The sequence below is a fragment of the Monopterus albus genome, unplaced genomic scaffold (genome assembly GCF_001952655.1).
Source record: "Monopterus albus unplaced genomic scaffold, M_albus_1.0 scaffold140.1, whole genome shotgun sequence".
NCBI classification, from domain to species: Eukaryota; Metazoa; Chordata; class Actinopteri; order Synbranchiformes; family Synbranchidae; genus Monopterus; species Monopterus albus.
Window position 1 is genome coordinate 310,856 of NW_018128020.1, and position 15,369 is coordinate 326,224.

Sequence of the window (15,369 nt, forward strand, 5' to 3'; positions counted from 1 at the left end):
CCCACACCCTTCCCCCCTTTACCCCAGATCCAAGTACTTTACAAGTTATGTTGTAATGCTGCAATTATCCACCAATCTCCAGATAATCAAGCATATAGCATTCACTGTTCATTTCTACAAGTCAGAGGGAAATGTTCTCTGAGGTAACCGATTTGCTCTTCTCTCTCTCTTGTTTCCTACCATTAAGTGCTGCAAATGGTCAATGCATCTTGAGTTCAGACAAGCGCTTGATTACACATTCTTTTTGAGACTTATGTATAGGACTGCTGTTTCCTGTGGACCTAATGAAGGCAGAGTATAGATACAGAAACAAATATTGACCTGTCCTTTTTTTAATGATCTGCTTTAATGCGTCTGCCTTTCTTTTCCCCTTCTCTCTGCCTTAGACGTGGACGAATGCAGTAAAGACAATGTGTGCATTCGGGGCCAGTGTCTCAACACTGATGGCTCTTTCCTGTGTTTGTGTGAGGCTGGTTTCAAGTTAAACGCTGACACAACTGACTGTGAAGGTAAAACAGAATAAAACTGCGTTGTGAGGTCTTGTGCATGTCGTAGTGATTGTTAACGTCAAACGCTGCTCCAAAATATCTACTCTCCTAGTCTAAGCGGTAGAAAATGAATGAATCAATGGTGTAGCCAGGCATGTGACTGATTTTCTGTAGCTGTTAGGAATGGGCTTCAGTAAGAGAGTCCAAGCCTGGCTTAGAGGTTTTCCTCAGATCTGAGGGGTTCTTAGGACCAAGTGGTGCCTGGATTACATGGCTGGAGCCCTGAACTCTCTCTCCCCCAAGAGAAGTATGAATGACCCCATTGTGAACAGGAGGTGTTTCTCCCTCTGGAACACTTCCCTTTAGCTCCTTCACAAGTTCTGTGGTTGCTGTGATAATATTGTTCTTGGCCAGTCCTGTTGCCCGCTGAGTTTTCTGAGGACAGCCTCCTGGCCGACTCCTGCTTTACAGCCATTACACTGGAAGCAAAGGAGCAGTGGAGGGAATATGAGTGTGTGACCAGGGGGTGCATGCATCTGTTTTAGTGTCTGATTGCACATGTGGTTGCATTTGTGCCTCTGTTCATCAGTTACTAACCAACATCTGTCTCTCCCTCTTTTCACAGACCAGAATGAGTGCAAGGAGTTTGGAAGCTCAGTGTGTGGTACCTGGCTCTGTGAGAATACCATCGGCTCCTACCGGTGTTTCATGGGCTGCCAGCCTGGCCTGGGGGAAGAAGATGCCACAGGCTGTGGTGAGTGGTCTGACCTCACAATTATTTTCAGAAAAAACAAGCTGAATTTAAGCCCGTCTTCAGGTTGAAACAAAAAGCCTACCTATTTTTGTCACATACATGCACCCTAGGTCATTTCATTTTCATTTGAGCTTTAAGTTAAAGATAATGTAAGTCACCACTCTACATACTCCTCATGGCTCTCCCTCTGTGCATAGATAAGTATGTCTGTTTGGCACACAGACACAAAGAGGCTGATGTGAATCAAAAGCTCTCAGGTAGTCAAGGTCACAAGAGGTCGTATGGAGATGAGAAGTCCTGAAAACACAGTCCCTGAAACTGGGGCACTCTGGAAAGAGTACACTGTCATTGGAGGCAGAGTGTAAGGCCAGCATCTCATAACAGTTTCATTCTCTGAACAACAGAGCTAATGGAGTGTCTCAGGCAGAGACACAAGGTGGAACCTGATCACCACTGTTTTTTGTCTGAGAGGCCATAGGATTGTCAGGCCAGCTTAGATGGTCCCTTCCCTCATTGCACCCCCTTTGTAGGAGTCCAATCACCTGGGTTGGCTGGGAGAATTAGTTTTTTGCTACATCTGGTCTCTCAGCCATCCAGTAACAACAGACACATCTCCATGACCTCCCAAATACATGGGGCCTTATGTGTTTACTGGCAGGATTAGACACCTTGGGCTTGAGATGTTAATGTGGTTCATTGCACAGCGATTTATCACTCTTTATTTTGTAGCACAGTATTGATTGTTTTTGTTGCTCTCATAGCTCTACAAAACAAGTTGATTATATTGTATGAAGCCTATGAGAGACAAAACAAAGGGCTAAACATTCTCCTCATATGAAGCCAGGATCTAAACAGTCACCAGAGAGTGACAGGCAAAGAGGGGGAAGGAGTCTGAGAGCATCAGATTGGAATGATATGTTGAACTGCATGTGGGAGCTGAGTGTTTTTGTGGGTGACTGTGTATGTGAGTGTGATTGTGTCTGTGCATGTGGTTAACTGTGGGTTTTTGCATCCTCACTTGTGTGTCTGTGTTAGAGAAAGCAAACCAGAGACTGTAACAGTTGTAGAGATACACTTGGATTACATTGAGGCTTCACATATTCTCATAACCCCAAGTTTTTATTGGACTATCAGTAGATGGGGATCAGGGGAGATGATGCTGCTGTGGCACTAATGAATGACAGATTGGACCTCTGCCCCCTCCATCACCCTAATTCCGGCTACATGTGGTTGCCTCCTTATTGCACTTTATGGTGTTGTTTGTCTGGCACCAGCTGGAGAACACAGGAGCCTGTAGTGTGATGAAGACAGATTGAAACCAGCTGCACACATCCGCTCCTTTAGTGTCAGAGTCAGAACACTGCTGAGGAGCTTATATAGGTTCAGATCAGAGTGTGATTTAAATATACATTCCTGGTGTTAAGGGCCAAGGACTTCTCAGCCCTGTTAAATGCTATAAGTTACACTTTTTTGCCTGACATATCCTGTAGAGCAGAATGGGACATTGAGGCGGGGCCTGATTGAAAAAGTTTCACATGGTCCCCTATGGTGCCACAAAACTCTTATTTTACATTTCCCAGTTACCATGTCTGACCATCTTTCTCCTGTTGCTGGTGTGTTGTTGTTAGGCTCCACAATAAACACTTGTACAGCTCGGCACTGACTCACAGCCTCAGCTTGAGAACCAACCTCTCTTATCTCCAGAAGCCGAACACCACACACAAGAGTGGCTCATTTCACCTCACAATGGGGAGTTGTGGGACATGCTGCTGTCACCCCCAATAAAAGTGCAGGGAGGAAAACCAATTACTCTGCGGCATTTTTGTCTGCTTGTAAAAAAGTCATCAAATATTTAAGATCAAGCCAGACACTGTAATTTGCAATTTCTGTGAGGGGCGTTGTTTTATTTTTACTCACTGACTTTCAAAGGGGCAGTGGCTGTCTTTGGCTCTGCTTGCAACACTCGTTTAGATTTAGAGGCCATGATACAAAGAGGAAAAACAGGGGTTTTTTTGCACCACCATGTCAGTCACAACTGTGCTGACTCAGCCCTGCCATGTTTCTCTACACAGGGCATACTGTGCATGTGCATGTGTAGACGTGTGCATTTCCAAGTCATTGTTTTCAGCTTTATTTCACCATTATACTCATAAAGTCCTTGAAGCTATGCCTTCTCTTATAAGACTTGCCCAAGGGTGGAAATGCTGCCACACTCTCACCAGCCTCTCGCCTTAGTAAATCTATAGAAATCTAAAGACTTTACCATGTGTATCGTACTGCTCATGCTGTTGTACAGATGTAAAATTATATGCTTTTTTCTCTGCAGAGCAAATATAATATGACAGTTAAACCTACACTGTAGTTAACCCAAGACAGCTTATGGATGTAATGTCAGATAAAGAGAACAAACATGCTTCCCAGAAAACAAATACCTCACCTCATCCTTGCCCAGTTGCATATGAAATAATCTCTGCATATGGGCCCAATCAGAGAAGGGGTTGCCCAGAGACTATGGAAGAAGTGTTGGCTGCTGAAGGTGAGCCAGTGGATTCTTACTGTATGCTGTTCTTGCCTGCCACCATATGCTCTACATTAAAACATGGCACAGAAACCCACATTCACTCCCTAGTCACTGCATCCGCACATCCAGGAAGCAGGTCCTCCTTGGGTATATCATTAGCATAGGTGCCTGTCAGGACTGGGTCACCACTTAAACTTGGATCCTCCCAGCTCAGCTAAACTCCTTACCCTCTACCCTGGCTCTCCTCTTTCTTCCGGATAATTTACAGCAGTGCATGCATCCTGATGGAACTGATTATTACATGGAAAGACTAAGAAAAGCAGCATCCTGTTAGTGTGAGACTAGCTCTTGGTGGAGTTATCTCATTGTATGTTATTCATTTTTCCCTTTAAACCATTATTGCTGTGATTAGCAAGCTGACTCCCAGCTTGGATCTAAATGGGTCAAGTAATGCTGCCACTACAGATACACAGAAAAATAAAAGCCATCAAAATAGTTTTAGTTTTGATACTCTCATTCCATCCTGGGATGATACTTTGATTGCATCTCATCACAACATGTGGTTTGCAACATATTTTGTTCCATGTTACACATGACTGAAAAGCTGCTTGCAGGTCCTGATTATTTCATAAGTTAGTGGAGAGCTTTCAATGTCTTCACCCCAGGCCTCCCAGCTGGCAGCTCTTGTGATTCCAACATTCTTAACTCCACTTAAGCGCTTCACACTTGAGGAAACAGTCCTCAAATTGTGATACTCGATATTCTTCACCTTATTTTGAGCTTGATTGAGCTATAGGAATGTCCTTCTTTTCAATTATGTGCAATTATATTATAGTGTCCAAAAAACCTGCACCAATTCTACAAAAGTTTAGCATCTCAATCCTCAACTGCAAAATGCAAATCCAATGGGTTGGCAGTTTTCCGTATGTGCCCATCCAGCCATTTGAGCCCACAAGTCTATTCTAGCAATGTCGGTCATTTTTTGTGTTTTTACAAATGGCAAAGACAATTTTGTCTCTACAGTTTTATTAACCCCTGTCTCTGACCCCAGAGGCATGTCAGAGAAGTGGCCAAGTCCAGATAGGTATGCTGACAGGACTAGTCCCATAGCAAGCCTGAGAAAGCGTTTGTCTGTGTTGGAGGAGGAATACAGGCAGTCTGTTCAGATCAAATGGGTTGTGTTTCTCTGGTCCTTTTGTCAGGGGATACAGTCTTTATAAGTGCTCAGAGGCAAAATAAAACTGGCTTAGACAACATGTGAATCACAGCCAATAAATCAGTTTGTACTGGACTTTAAGCTTTTGCCTTAAAAGAGCAGATATATCTGAGATTAGCTTGACAAGTATGAAGCTGTTAAGTGAAACTGATCAAACCAGAGTGTAAATATTGAAGTTGTTGCTATTTTATTGTCTGAATTAATTCCATATTTATAAATTGCTGTCCTGTTTTTCTAAAACTTGTATTTCACTCCAGCAGAGTTGCTATTAGTCATGGAAACTCTGAATAGAATGGAAATGGAAGGATGTTATGAAACTAAAAAGTCAACAAAATATCAAATCATGCTTATGATAAAACAGGCATAGTGATGTGTCCTCTAATTTCATCAGTGCTGTTCATATCAAATGACAGGCCTGCCTGTCATAATGTTCCCAACTTAATGACTTGCAGAAAAAAACAGAGGTACCAAATTACAGTACATCTCTGGCTGAATAGTTTTTACTGTGTTTGTTGAACAAGATACTAGACCAGAAAAGGATGAAACAGATGAACATGGCATTTTGTATGGCTGTTTTGCTCTTCAGAACAAATAAACATTCATTATAATATAGAGTTAAGTAGAACTGATAAATGGTGGTACAGTATACCAGTGGCAAGTCAAAATGATTTGAGAACAAATTCATGTGACTAATGTGTGTCATTAAACTCTCTGGTTGTTTTTTAAATAATTACAATCAGACTTGCCCTCAGGCAGTATCTGTCTTTGGCCTTTATGCTGTACTTGATATGCCAAGAAATACTAAATCATGTATAGAAAAAATTGCTAACAAATGTGGCCTTTAAAAAGCGAGTGGCAGAGAATTAGCACTGCATTTCCATGGTCCAGTGTTAACAGCTTCAAGCATCCATGTCTGTCTCTCCTCTGCATACATTGATGTCTGTCAGCATTCCTCCACAGGTGCCTATGCCTCCGCGCAGACAATAGCCACAGCCAGGTTGTTTTCAAGTTGTCCGTCCATCCGTCCGTATGATTCTTGTGAACGCGTTATGGCACATACCCCTAGAGGGAATTTCTTCAAATTTGGCACAAATGTCCACTTCCACTCAATGATGAATTGATTAGATTTTGGTGGTCAAAGGTCTAGGTTAGTGACCTCACTTCTGTCCCATACCTGTGAATCTGACTGGTTGGAAGAGGCATACAACTGCAAAGCGGTTATTCTAGCTGAACCTTCCTCCAACTGCATTTAAAAGCCTGAATGCAGAATGCTGTAATCTCTTATACACTGTATGTTGCCAACATCTCACTGTCACTTCTCACTCCATTAATTCAACCAAAGAATAATGAACTCAAGTTCACTGTACGGATGCATCGAAGGTCTCTCTGAATTAATTGACAAAGACCAGAGTTTAATGAATTCTCCAATCCATACACTGTGTCTGACATGTTATGATGGCAGTGATTTCTGTTGTTTACAATGTTTACAGAGGCGATTTGATAGTCTGTTGTGCAGCGTGACACTGTAAATAGACAGTAAATGTGCTCACCTCCCTGTGTGCTCTGGCCTTGCAGATATTGACGAGTGCATCAATGAAACCATCTGTGGGAATCATGGCTTCTGTGAGAACACAGATGGCTCCTTCCGTTGCCAGTGTGATCAAGGCTACACCAACCCACCTGGTGATACAGGCAGATGTGTTGGTGTGTACCTGCTCTCTCATAAACATTCATGAGCAAGAAGCTGAATATTCAGTCTGGTGGTATCTTCTTGCTTCTTATTGTCATCAAATCCCATTAAAATACCCAAACCAGCAATGAGCCAAAGCCTGATGCAGCCTTTTCCGCTGTACTATAACGTAAGTCACATCACCGTACTGGGTGACGTGCTGCTTCATTACGATGGGCACTGTAGTGATTTTGAGTCAGTCCCAAACACCACCCTACTGCTGTAAACTCTTCCGAGAGCATAAAATGTGTATTAATCTACAGCTGTAGTATGTAAAAAGAAGCCCCGTTTGTTCCTGTTTCAGTAATATTTGTGAAAAAATACAGTGCCCAGCTGTTAATTCAATTATTTGGCCTTCTCTGAAAGAGAAATAATATATTTTTGACTCATTTTTTAAAGATGTACAGCAAAAGCCAGTGGGCTGTGGCATGAGAGCCACAAGTAAGGTAGGGAAATTGAAAAAGAGTAGGAGACAGACTAATGGATTGTAGGTTTTGGTCTTTTCATGGGTTTCACTGAACATATAAAAAATCTAAAATATCACCAGACTTATCTTTTTATCATTGTGTGTGACTGTAAATGTTTTTATTCACTTTTGTTTAGCAAACCTGCACAATTTTCAGGATTTTCATGTATAGTGTTTTTCATGTATTTGCACTTTCAGTAGTGATAATGATGATTATGTTGTATCCGTGTCCTTGCTTGACTTTCCTCGACCTTGCTGAGCACATTCCTGTGCGTGCATGCTTGATCCTTTACTGACCTCAAGGCTATTTCTCCTGTCTTTCTCAGACGTGAATGAGTGCGAGATGAGCTTGGCGGTCTGTGGGGAGGCCCTGTGTGAGAATGTCGATGGCAGCTTCCTGTGCATCTGCCCCAATGACAATGAGGAATTTGATCCCATCACCAGCCAGTGCCACTCCCTGGGTAACAGAACAGGACTAGCGCTCACAGTGACTCACTGAATTTCATTCTTCATCCCATCATTCGGAGACCGGGTTTTCCCCTGATTTAATGAGCTGTCTCTCATTTTCCAAACATCTAGGGTAATGAGGTGGACATAATGCCTCTTAGAGTCTCCTTTGACCTGGCTGTTTCCATTTGTTTTATACTGTAGACTAGAGTTATGGTTGGGTTGCCTGCAAAAATTTGTATTAGCCTAATTCCTCCAATGAATGATGAAGTGTTCCAGTAGAGCCAAGCAAACACCCTCAGGCCCTAGTCATTGCGAACCCATTTCCCCACCAAGACAAACATTGATAAGGTGTAGCTATTGGCAATTAGTGCTAAAAATACATTGTTCTGTTTTGTGCTAATGATCTTAAGTGAAAAGGTTATAGATATGCAATGTATTGCAATTTTGGAATGAGAGAACAAGCCTGTGTAATCACGGAAATACCAGCACATCTCCAGCTTGACTGGCGTATGTGCACACAAATTGGGCATATTTACATTATTAAGCAGCACGTCCTCGGCAGGGATGTTTTTTTCTTCTGCCCGGACGCTAAACCCCAGCTATGCCTTTGTGTACCTTTTTGCCACATTTCACTGTTTGTTTTTGATGTGTGTTAATCAATCATGTGAGAGTGAATCACATGCCGGTGTTTCCATTTGGCTAAGCCGGCAGCTTAAGTGTGAAATGCCCGTGCCTGTGTCTTTGGACAAATGAGGAGGCTCAGCAGTGGCAGGCGAGGGTAATAAACTACCTGCTGCTGGAGTGCGCTTGATGCTGAACTGTTGGATCTACTGTAACTTTATGTACTGGATTATCCTTCCTCAACAGGGAGATTTGATTTCAAGCAGTTATCTCAGTGAACATTTGCCCTCTTGAACTACAAAATACCTGCCACCTCTGCAGGTGCGGTTCTATAGCTGTCCATGACCTCTTACTGTTCCGGCCTTTCCTTGTTCCTTAGCCACTGTTGGTGACCAGAAGCCTTCTGCTCGCGTCCGTCCATCTACTCCCTCAGCTCAGGAGAGAAAAGAGTGTTACTATAACTTGAATGATGTCAACTTCTGCGACAATGTCTTGTCTCGCAACACCACTAAACAGGAGTGCTGCTGCACTGTGGGGGCAGGCTGGGGGGACAACTGTGAGATCCATGTCTGTCCTGTCCAAGGAAGAGGTACATAACAAGGCTGATGATCTGTACTGCCAGTTAATGACCCTTTTCTTTTACTCCCTTTGCATTTCACTGATGAAGCCATTTCTTATTTTTCAGATGAATATAACCAATTGTGCCCCCATGGCAGTGGATTATTATCACTGCCGGGTTTCTCTACACAAAGTCTGGGAGAACGGGCTTACATAGGTACTCTCTCTTTCATGAATACTAACTTTTATATATCTAAGCCTTAACAGCTTACCTTCATACTAAACTACAGTGGCACAGAAAGGTGCAATGTTTTATTTCCACCCGCAACACCCTTTAAAGCCGGATAAACATACAGTAGGCTTAATAGGATACCTACTGTACAAACCAGACTGATGACTGTAATCTTAGTGTGTCCTGTGAATCTCTCCATCTCCTCAGATGCAAATGAGTGTGAGATGTTTGGATCAGACATTTGCAAAAATGGAAAGTGTTCAAATCTCTTTTCTGCCTATACCTGCTACTGTCGCTCAGGCTTCTACTACGACAACATCCGACTTGAATGTATGGGTAAGGAAGGACATCTATTTATGCTTTTAACATTTGAAAACATTAACGTAAAAACAACAAATAAACGGGAATATTGTCTAAGTATGTCATTAAATTTGATTGTATTGAAAGTGATCAGTGTTTTGGTTACTCTTTTCGAGACCCCATGTCCCATAAACTGTGTTACTGTAGGCCTACATTCAGATTATAAAGATTATAAAGGGTGTTTAAGCAAACATGTATTTTAAAGGCATGCAGAGGCTTTTCATCTTTTAAACTCATTTATAGTTAGCATAATTAATTACTACTGATGATTAAAATACTGCATGTTGAAGCTTTAATACTTAAATAACTCTTCTGAATCTTTTCATACTGTAATGTCTGTGTGTCCCTCTCTGTAAATGTGTTTTTAGATTATGATGAGTGTGAACGTGAAAATGTCTGTGAGGATGGAGCATGTGTGAACACAGCCGGGTCCTTCAGCTGTTTCTGTAGTCCTCCGCTGGTCTGGGACAGCACACAGCAGCGCTGTGTTAGCCTCAACACCACAGAAGGTATGACACAAGTTTTGAATTTTGAGTTTTGAACATTTAAATTAATAGTGTTTATTAATCAAGTAGTGTTTATCAAAGAGCAGACCTGCAGAAAATAAAGATTAATTAGGCTGAAATGATCAGTTAGCTGAAGAACACAAAATTAATAGGCAACAATTCTGATCATCAAGTAAACCAAACTTAAATGACAAATATTGTGTGGTTCTAGCTTCTCAAATGGGAATCATTGTTGCTTTTCTCTGACAACTTATTACTGAAAATTCCTTGGCTGTTTTTGTTTGGGCAAACAAAATAATCCAACTATGTCAATTTGTTATAGACAACAAACAATTGATTAATGGAGAAAATAATTGGCAGATTAATCAATAATGAAAGTAATCTTTAGTTATTTGAGAGGTCATTTTTTGGGGGAGGCTAAGAATTTTAGAGGTGATATGTCTGCTATTTCTAATATTTATAATAATAACAGTCAGCATAGTGAAGAGGGAGGAGGAACTACAGGATGGATGGAGCTACAGTATACTTACATCCAGAGCTTTGCTGGCGTTGTTTGTTGGTCAAAGCTCAGTTTATTGTCCACAATGAATCCAAAATATTTGAAGCTGTCCACCTATTAAACTGTTGTCATGAAAGGAGATGGGATTCTGTCCAGTCCTTAGAGATGTGTGGCATGATTTTAAATGCAGTGGACTATTGTAATGGAATGGTTGAGATTACGACATTTGGGAAATTTTAAATAGTTGTATCTTTAATTTATGATTTTCCTCTTTGCTCTTCCCTTATTTGGTTCCAGAAACTCTAGAGTTTGATCAAGATGTGCACATGGATATTTGCTGGCGGCATCTGGAGGCAGACAACATGTGTTCAGATCCCCTCCAAGGCCACAGAACTACATACACTGAGTGTTGCTGCCTGTTTGGCTTGGCCTGGAGTGGACAGTGTGCCTTCTGCCCCAGGAGAGACTCTGGTGAGAAACAGAATGTACATAAGACAGTGATCACTCTGTTTTCATAATCCACATCTTTATATTAACACTGCCCTGTGTGCTGTTGTATTCAGATCACTATGCAATAATGTGCAACCTTCCTCGGAGAGAAGGTACTGACAGTTTGCGAGAGCGGGAAGGATATGAGTATGGCGTGGATGTGCCAGAGGAACCTGTGGAGTCTTTTCTTCCTCCATACTGGGACAGTTACGGTAGCCCTGCAGGACCCTATTGCATTCCTGAAAGTGTTCCTCTCTTCACTGACAATGACTACAGTGTTGATCAGTCACCTGCCCGTGTCCCAATCCCACAACCACAGGAGCACCAGCCACGACCAGTGGATTCCTATGCTGGTGGGCATATACATCCTTCATTATATGCAAGGACAGACAGTAAGGGCTTTCATCCTTGTGTGTTGAACATGTCTGTGCAATATACAGTGCAGTAATGCAGAGGTAAAGAAAATGAACTTCAGCTATTGACAATCATAATGAAAAAAATCAGCAATATTTGTTACAGCACCCAAAGGGCTCTAATAGTTAACCACTTTTAGTGATAAACCTGCAAGGAATTATGACCCAAACCTGCAGCTCCCCTCAGGTATATGGAGCTTAGTGAGTTCAGGCTTTAGTTGTCTGGCCTGCAACTATACTGTTTCGATTCGCTTTCACTGCTCTCAGGTGCAGTAGTCACCTGTTTTCAGCATAAAAACCCACTATGCACTACCTGATTAGCACCAAATGGCAGACAGACACAGTTAGTGATTAGCTAGTGAATGTACGGTAGCATTTAGAAGCTAAAGACCCAGATAATTTAGTCAGGAGTTGGTAGAGACCAAAAGCATAGCTGAAAGAGAGCAAACACTGACCTAGCATTCAGCAAGTTCTTTTATAATAGTAATATTTTTGGATTATATGACTATTTTTACATGTATTTTATTACACATCCCTGTGTCCAATTAGCGCGCTACGACAGCTTTGAGGGTCTCCAAGCAGAGGAATGTGGCATCCTGAATGGATGTGAAAATGGCCGTTGTGTCCGTGTACAAGAGGGCTACACCTGTGACTGCTTCGATGGATATGAACTTGACCTAAACAAGATGGCCTGTATAGGTGGGTTCTTTCCCCAGCATCTCCGATATTTGTCTCAACAGGCCAACCACATGTGGAATCCATGTAAAAATGTTCAGGGGCTTCTGCAATCAATAGAGAATCAATCATTTCATTTAATCTTGTTTCAAAGCATGGGGTTGAATCTTGAAATAAAACCACTTTGAACTCTCCCTTCAGGTTTAAGCCAGTTGGAGTAATTTCAGTGAGGTTACTCTTCATACAGTATATCAAGCTCAAGGAGAAGCTTTGAATTTAATGACTTTGCTTTGACTTACATTTAATGGTAAACGCCTTAGGTACTCCCTAAAAACATTGTATCTTAACCTTTGGTCCAAAATTTCCTAGTTGCACACTGCCAAGCATAAGGAGGCCTTGAATTGTGAGATATTAAGCCATTTAAGTGTGCTTTGTTTTGAAGGAAAGTGAGACTGTCTTCTTGTAATAAAATACTATGATTACAATATTCTGTCTGTATACAAGCTTATCAGCTCCAAGGCCAGCCACTTTCCCAAGGAAAGAGATTGAATTTCGACACTGTGGAAACATGTGGGAGCTGTGCAACTCGTGCCACGTTTCCTTTAATAAATACCACCACGAGCATTTCACTAGCACAATATGCCATAAACAGGAGAAGGGTCATTTGAGATTGACTGCTGTGGAATGGCAGTCAGACCTCCCATGCTGAAAAAGGGGAAAGAAAATGACTTGAAGGCCAAAAGGAAACATAATCCAACACATTGTTAATTTTAGCATCATTCTGAACAGTTCAGCGCTCAAGATAAAGTTGATATCCTAACCAGCCAACACGCAACATGACAGTATGTTTGGGTAAAGATATACAAGATGACATATTATGTAACATATTGTTGTTGGTGAGTGAAACCTTATACCTCCAAATGTGAACTTTTGTGAAACCAATTAAAACGCCCTTGTTTGTTACTCATGAGATTGTATGAAATTTTCAACAATCTCATCTCAAGGTCTATTTCAGGGGTGGGCAATATTTTTCTACAGTGGGCCATATCAGAAATTTTCCAAAGCATCCTGGGCTAAACCCATGCAGTTAAAAAAAATGCCATGAGTGTTTTGTAATGGGAGATATTATGTTCTACATGTAGTTTCTGCTTACAAAAACATGCCAAGCAGAATCTGACTCAGTTTATTGCACCAAAAATGTGAGACACTAGGATTCCTATAAACCTGTTTTGCCAACATACTCATCAAGGAAATAAATTTTCTGAACAAAAAAAAAGAAGAAGAAGAGAATACATGTATAAAGGCATTTAGAGATATACTTACCCAACCACAGTAACTTAGTTACTGGACTTTATGTGTAGTTGGCATTTTAAAAGAGAGAATAATTGTATGGATGCTGACAAGCATCCATACAATTCAGCTATTTCATCAACATCAGCATACTTTCAGCTATTTTAGCTATCAAAATGTTCAACTCTTCAAGGACATTCATGCTTCTATTTAGAACTTTTCAAAACTTCATACTTTAATATTTAGTTTTATTTTGAAAATCTTGCTCCATTCAAATGAATGGGAAAATTCAACTTCAGCATAATTTAAGCTATCCAAATGTTCAGCTCTTCAAGGACATTCATGCTTCTCTTCAGAAGTTTTCTAAACTTCATACTTTTGAAATATTGAGCTTTATTTTGAAAATCTTGCCCCATTCAAATGAGTGGTAAAATTCTACTTCAGCATAATTTAAGCTATCCAAATGTTCAGCTCTTCAAGGACATTCATGCTTCTCTTCAGAAGTTTTCTAAACTTCATACGTTTGAAATATTGAGCTTTATTTTGAAAATCTTGCCCCATTCAAAAGAATGGGAACATTTTTACTTCTGCAAACTTTCAGCTATTTCAGCTATAAAAATGTTCGGATCTTCAAGGACATTCATGCTTGTTCTTCAAATGTTTTCTAAACCTCATACTTTTTAAATATTAGCTTTATTTTCAGAATCTTGCTCTATTCAAATGAGTGGGAAAATTCTACTTCAGCATAATTTCAGCTATCAAAATGTTCAGTTCTTCACGGACATTCATACTTTTCTTCAGAAGTTTCCTAAACTTCATACTTTTGAAATATTTAGCTTTATTTTGAAAATCTGGCTCCATTCAAATGAATGGGAAAATTCTACTTCAGCATACTTTCAGCTAGCAAAACGATTCAGATGTCAAAATGTTCAGCATTTTCAGGGTGATCTTTCAGCAGTCAGCATCCATACGCATTTTCTACACAAACTATGTTATACTATGTTATCCAGTTATTTATTATTCTGGTTTCTTCTGTACGTTTTTCGGCACTTAACTAGTTCAGCATACTTTAGGCTAGGAAAACCATTCAGGTATCAAAATGTTCACTCTTCAAGGACATTTATACTTCTATTCAGAATTTTTCTAAACTTCATACTTTTTAAACTATTCAGCTTTATTGTGAAAATTTTGCCCCATTCAAATGAATGGGGAAATTCAACTTCAGCATATTTCAGCTATCAAAATGTTCAGCTCTTCAAGGACATTCATGCTTCTCTTCAGAAGTTTTCAAAACTTCATACATTTTAAATATTTAGCTGAATATTTTAAAAAGTATAAAGGTTACAAAAAAGTTCTAGACATCCGCGCATGTCCTGAAAAACCTGAATGGCTTTTCTAGCTGAAAGTATGGTGAAGTAGTTAAGTGCCAAAAAAATTACGGAATAATAATAATAATAATAACTAAAAAATTACATTTTCTAAAGAAACTGTGTATGGATGCTGAGTGCTGAAAGATCGTCCTGAAAAATGCTGAATATTTTGACACCTAGCTGAAATTATGCTGAAGTTGGAATTTCCCATTCATTTGAATGGGGCAAGATTTTCAAAATAAAGCTAAATATTTAAAATGTATGAAGATTTGAAAACTTCTGAAGTGTAGTATGAATGTCCTTGAAGAGCTGAACATTTTAATAGCTGAAAGTATCCTAAACGTTTGCTGAAGTAGAATTTTCCCATTCATCTGAATGGGGCAAGATTTTCAAAATAAACCTAAATATTTAAAATGTATGAAGTTTAGAAAAATTCTGAAGAGAAGCATGAATGTCCTTGAAGAGCTGAACATTTTATAGCTAAAATAGCTGAAAGTATGAAGAAGTAAAAATTTTCCCATTCATTTGAATGGGGCAAGATTTTCAAAATAAAGCTAAATATTTAAAATGTATGAAGTTTTGAAAACTTTGAATAGTAGTATGAATGCCCTTGAAGAGCTGAACATTTTAATAGCTGAAAGTATGCTGAAGTATAATTTTCCCATTCATTTGAATGGGGCAAGATTTTCAAAATAAAGCTAAATATTTAAAATGTATGAAGTTTTGAAAACT

The 15,369-nt window shown here is 40.1% G+C and overlaps 1 protein-coding gene across 3 annotated transcripts in view; it reads left to right on the top strand.

Moving 5' to 3' along the window:
- LOC109967967 (latent-transforming growth factor beta-binding protein 2) overlaps nucleotides 1-15,369 on the top strand; it is an 84,018-nt gene that overhangs the window by 65,506 nt on the left and 3,143 nt on the right. For 2 of the 3 annotated variants that reach the window (XM_020613910.1, XM_020613912.1), the window contains 11 exons: nucleotides 387-509; nucleotides 1,114-1,242; nucleotides 6,555-6,683; nucleotides 7,501-7,635; nucleotides 8,625-8,834; nucleotides 8,931-9,020; nucleotides 9,243-9,371; nucleotides 9,764-9,904; nucleotides 10,698-10,871; nucleotides 10,964-11,281; nucleotides 11,852-12,001. In XM_020613910.1, coding sequence (XP_020469566.1) covers nucleotides 387-509; nucleotides 1,114-1,242; nucleotides 6,555-6,683; nucleotides 7,501-7,635; nucleotides 8,625-8,834; nucleotides 8,931-9,020; nucleotides 9,243-9,371; nucleotides 9,764-9,904; nucleotides 10,698-10,871; nucleotides 10,964-11,281; nucleotides 11,852-12,001 — 1,728 coding nt within the window. The remainder of the gene's footprint in view (nucleotides 1-386; nucleotides 510-1,113; nucleotides 1,243-6,554; nucleotides 6,684-7,500; nucleotides 7,636-8,624; nucleotides 8,835-8,930; nucleotides 9,021-9,242; nucleotides 9,372-9,763; nucleotides 9,905-10,697; nucleotides 10,872-10,963; nucleotides 11,282-11,851; nucleotides 12,002-15,369) is intronic. The other variant, XM_020613911.1, reaches the window with a different exon arrangement.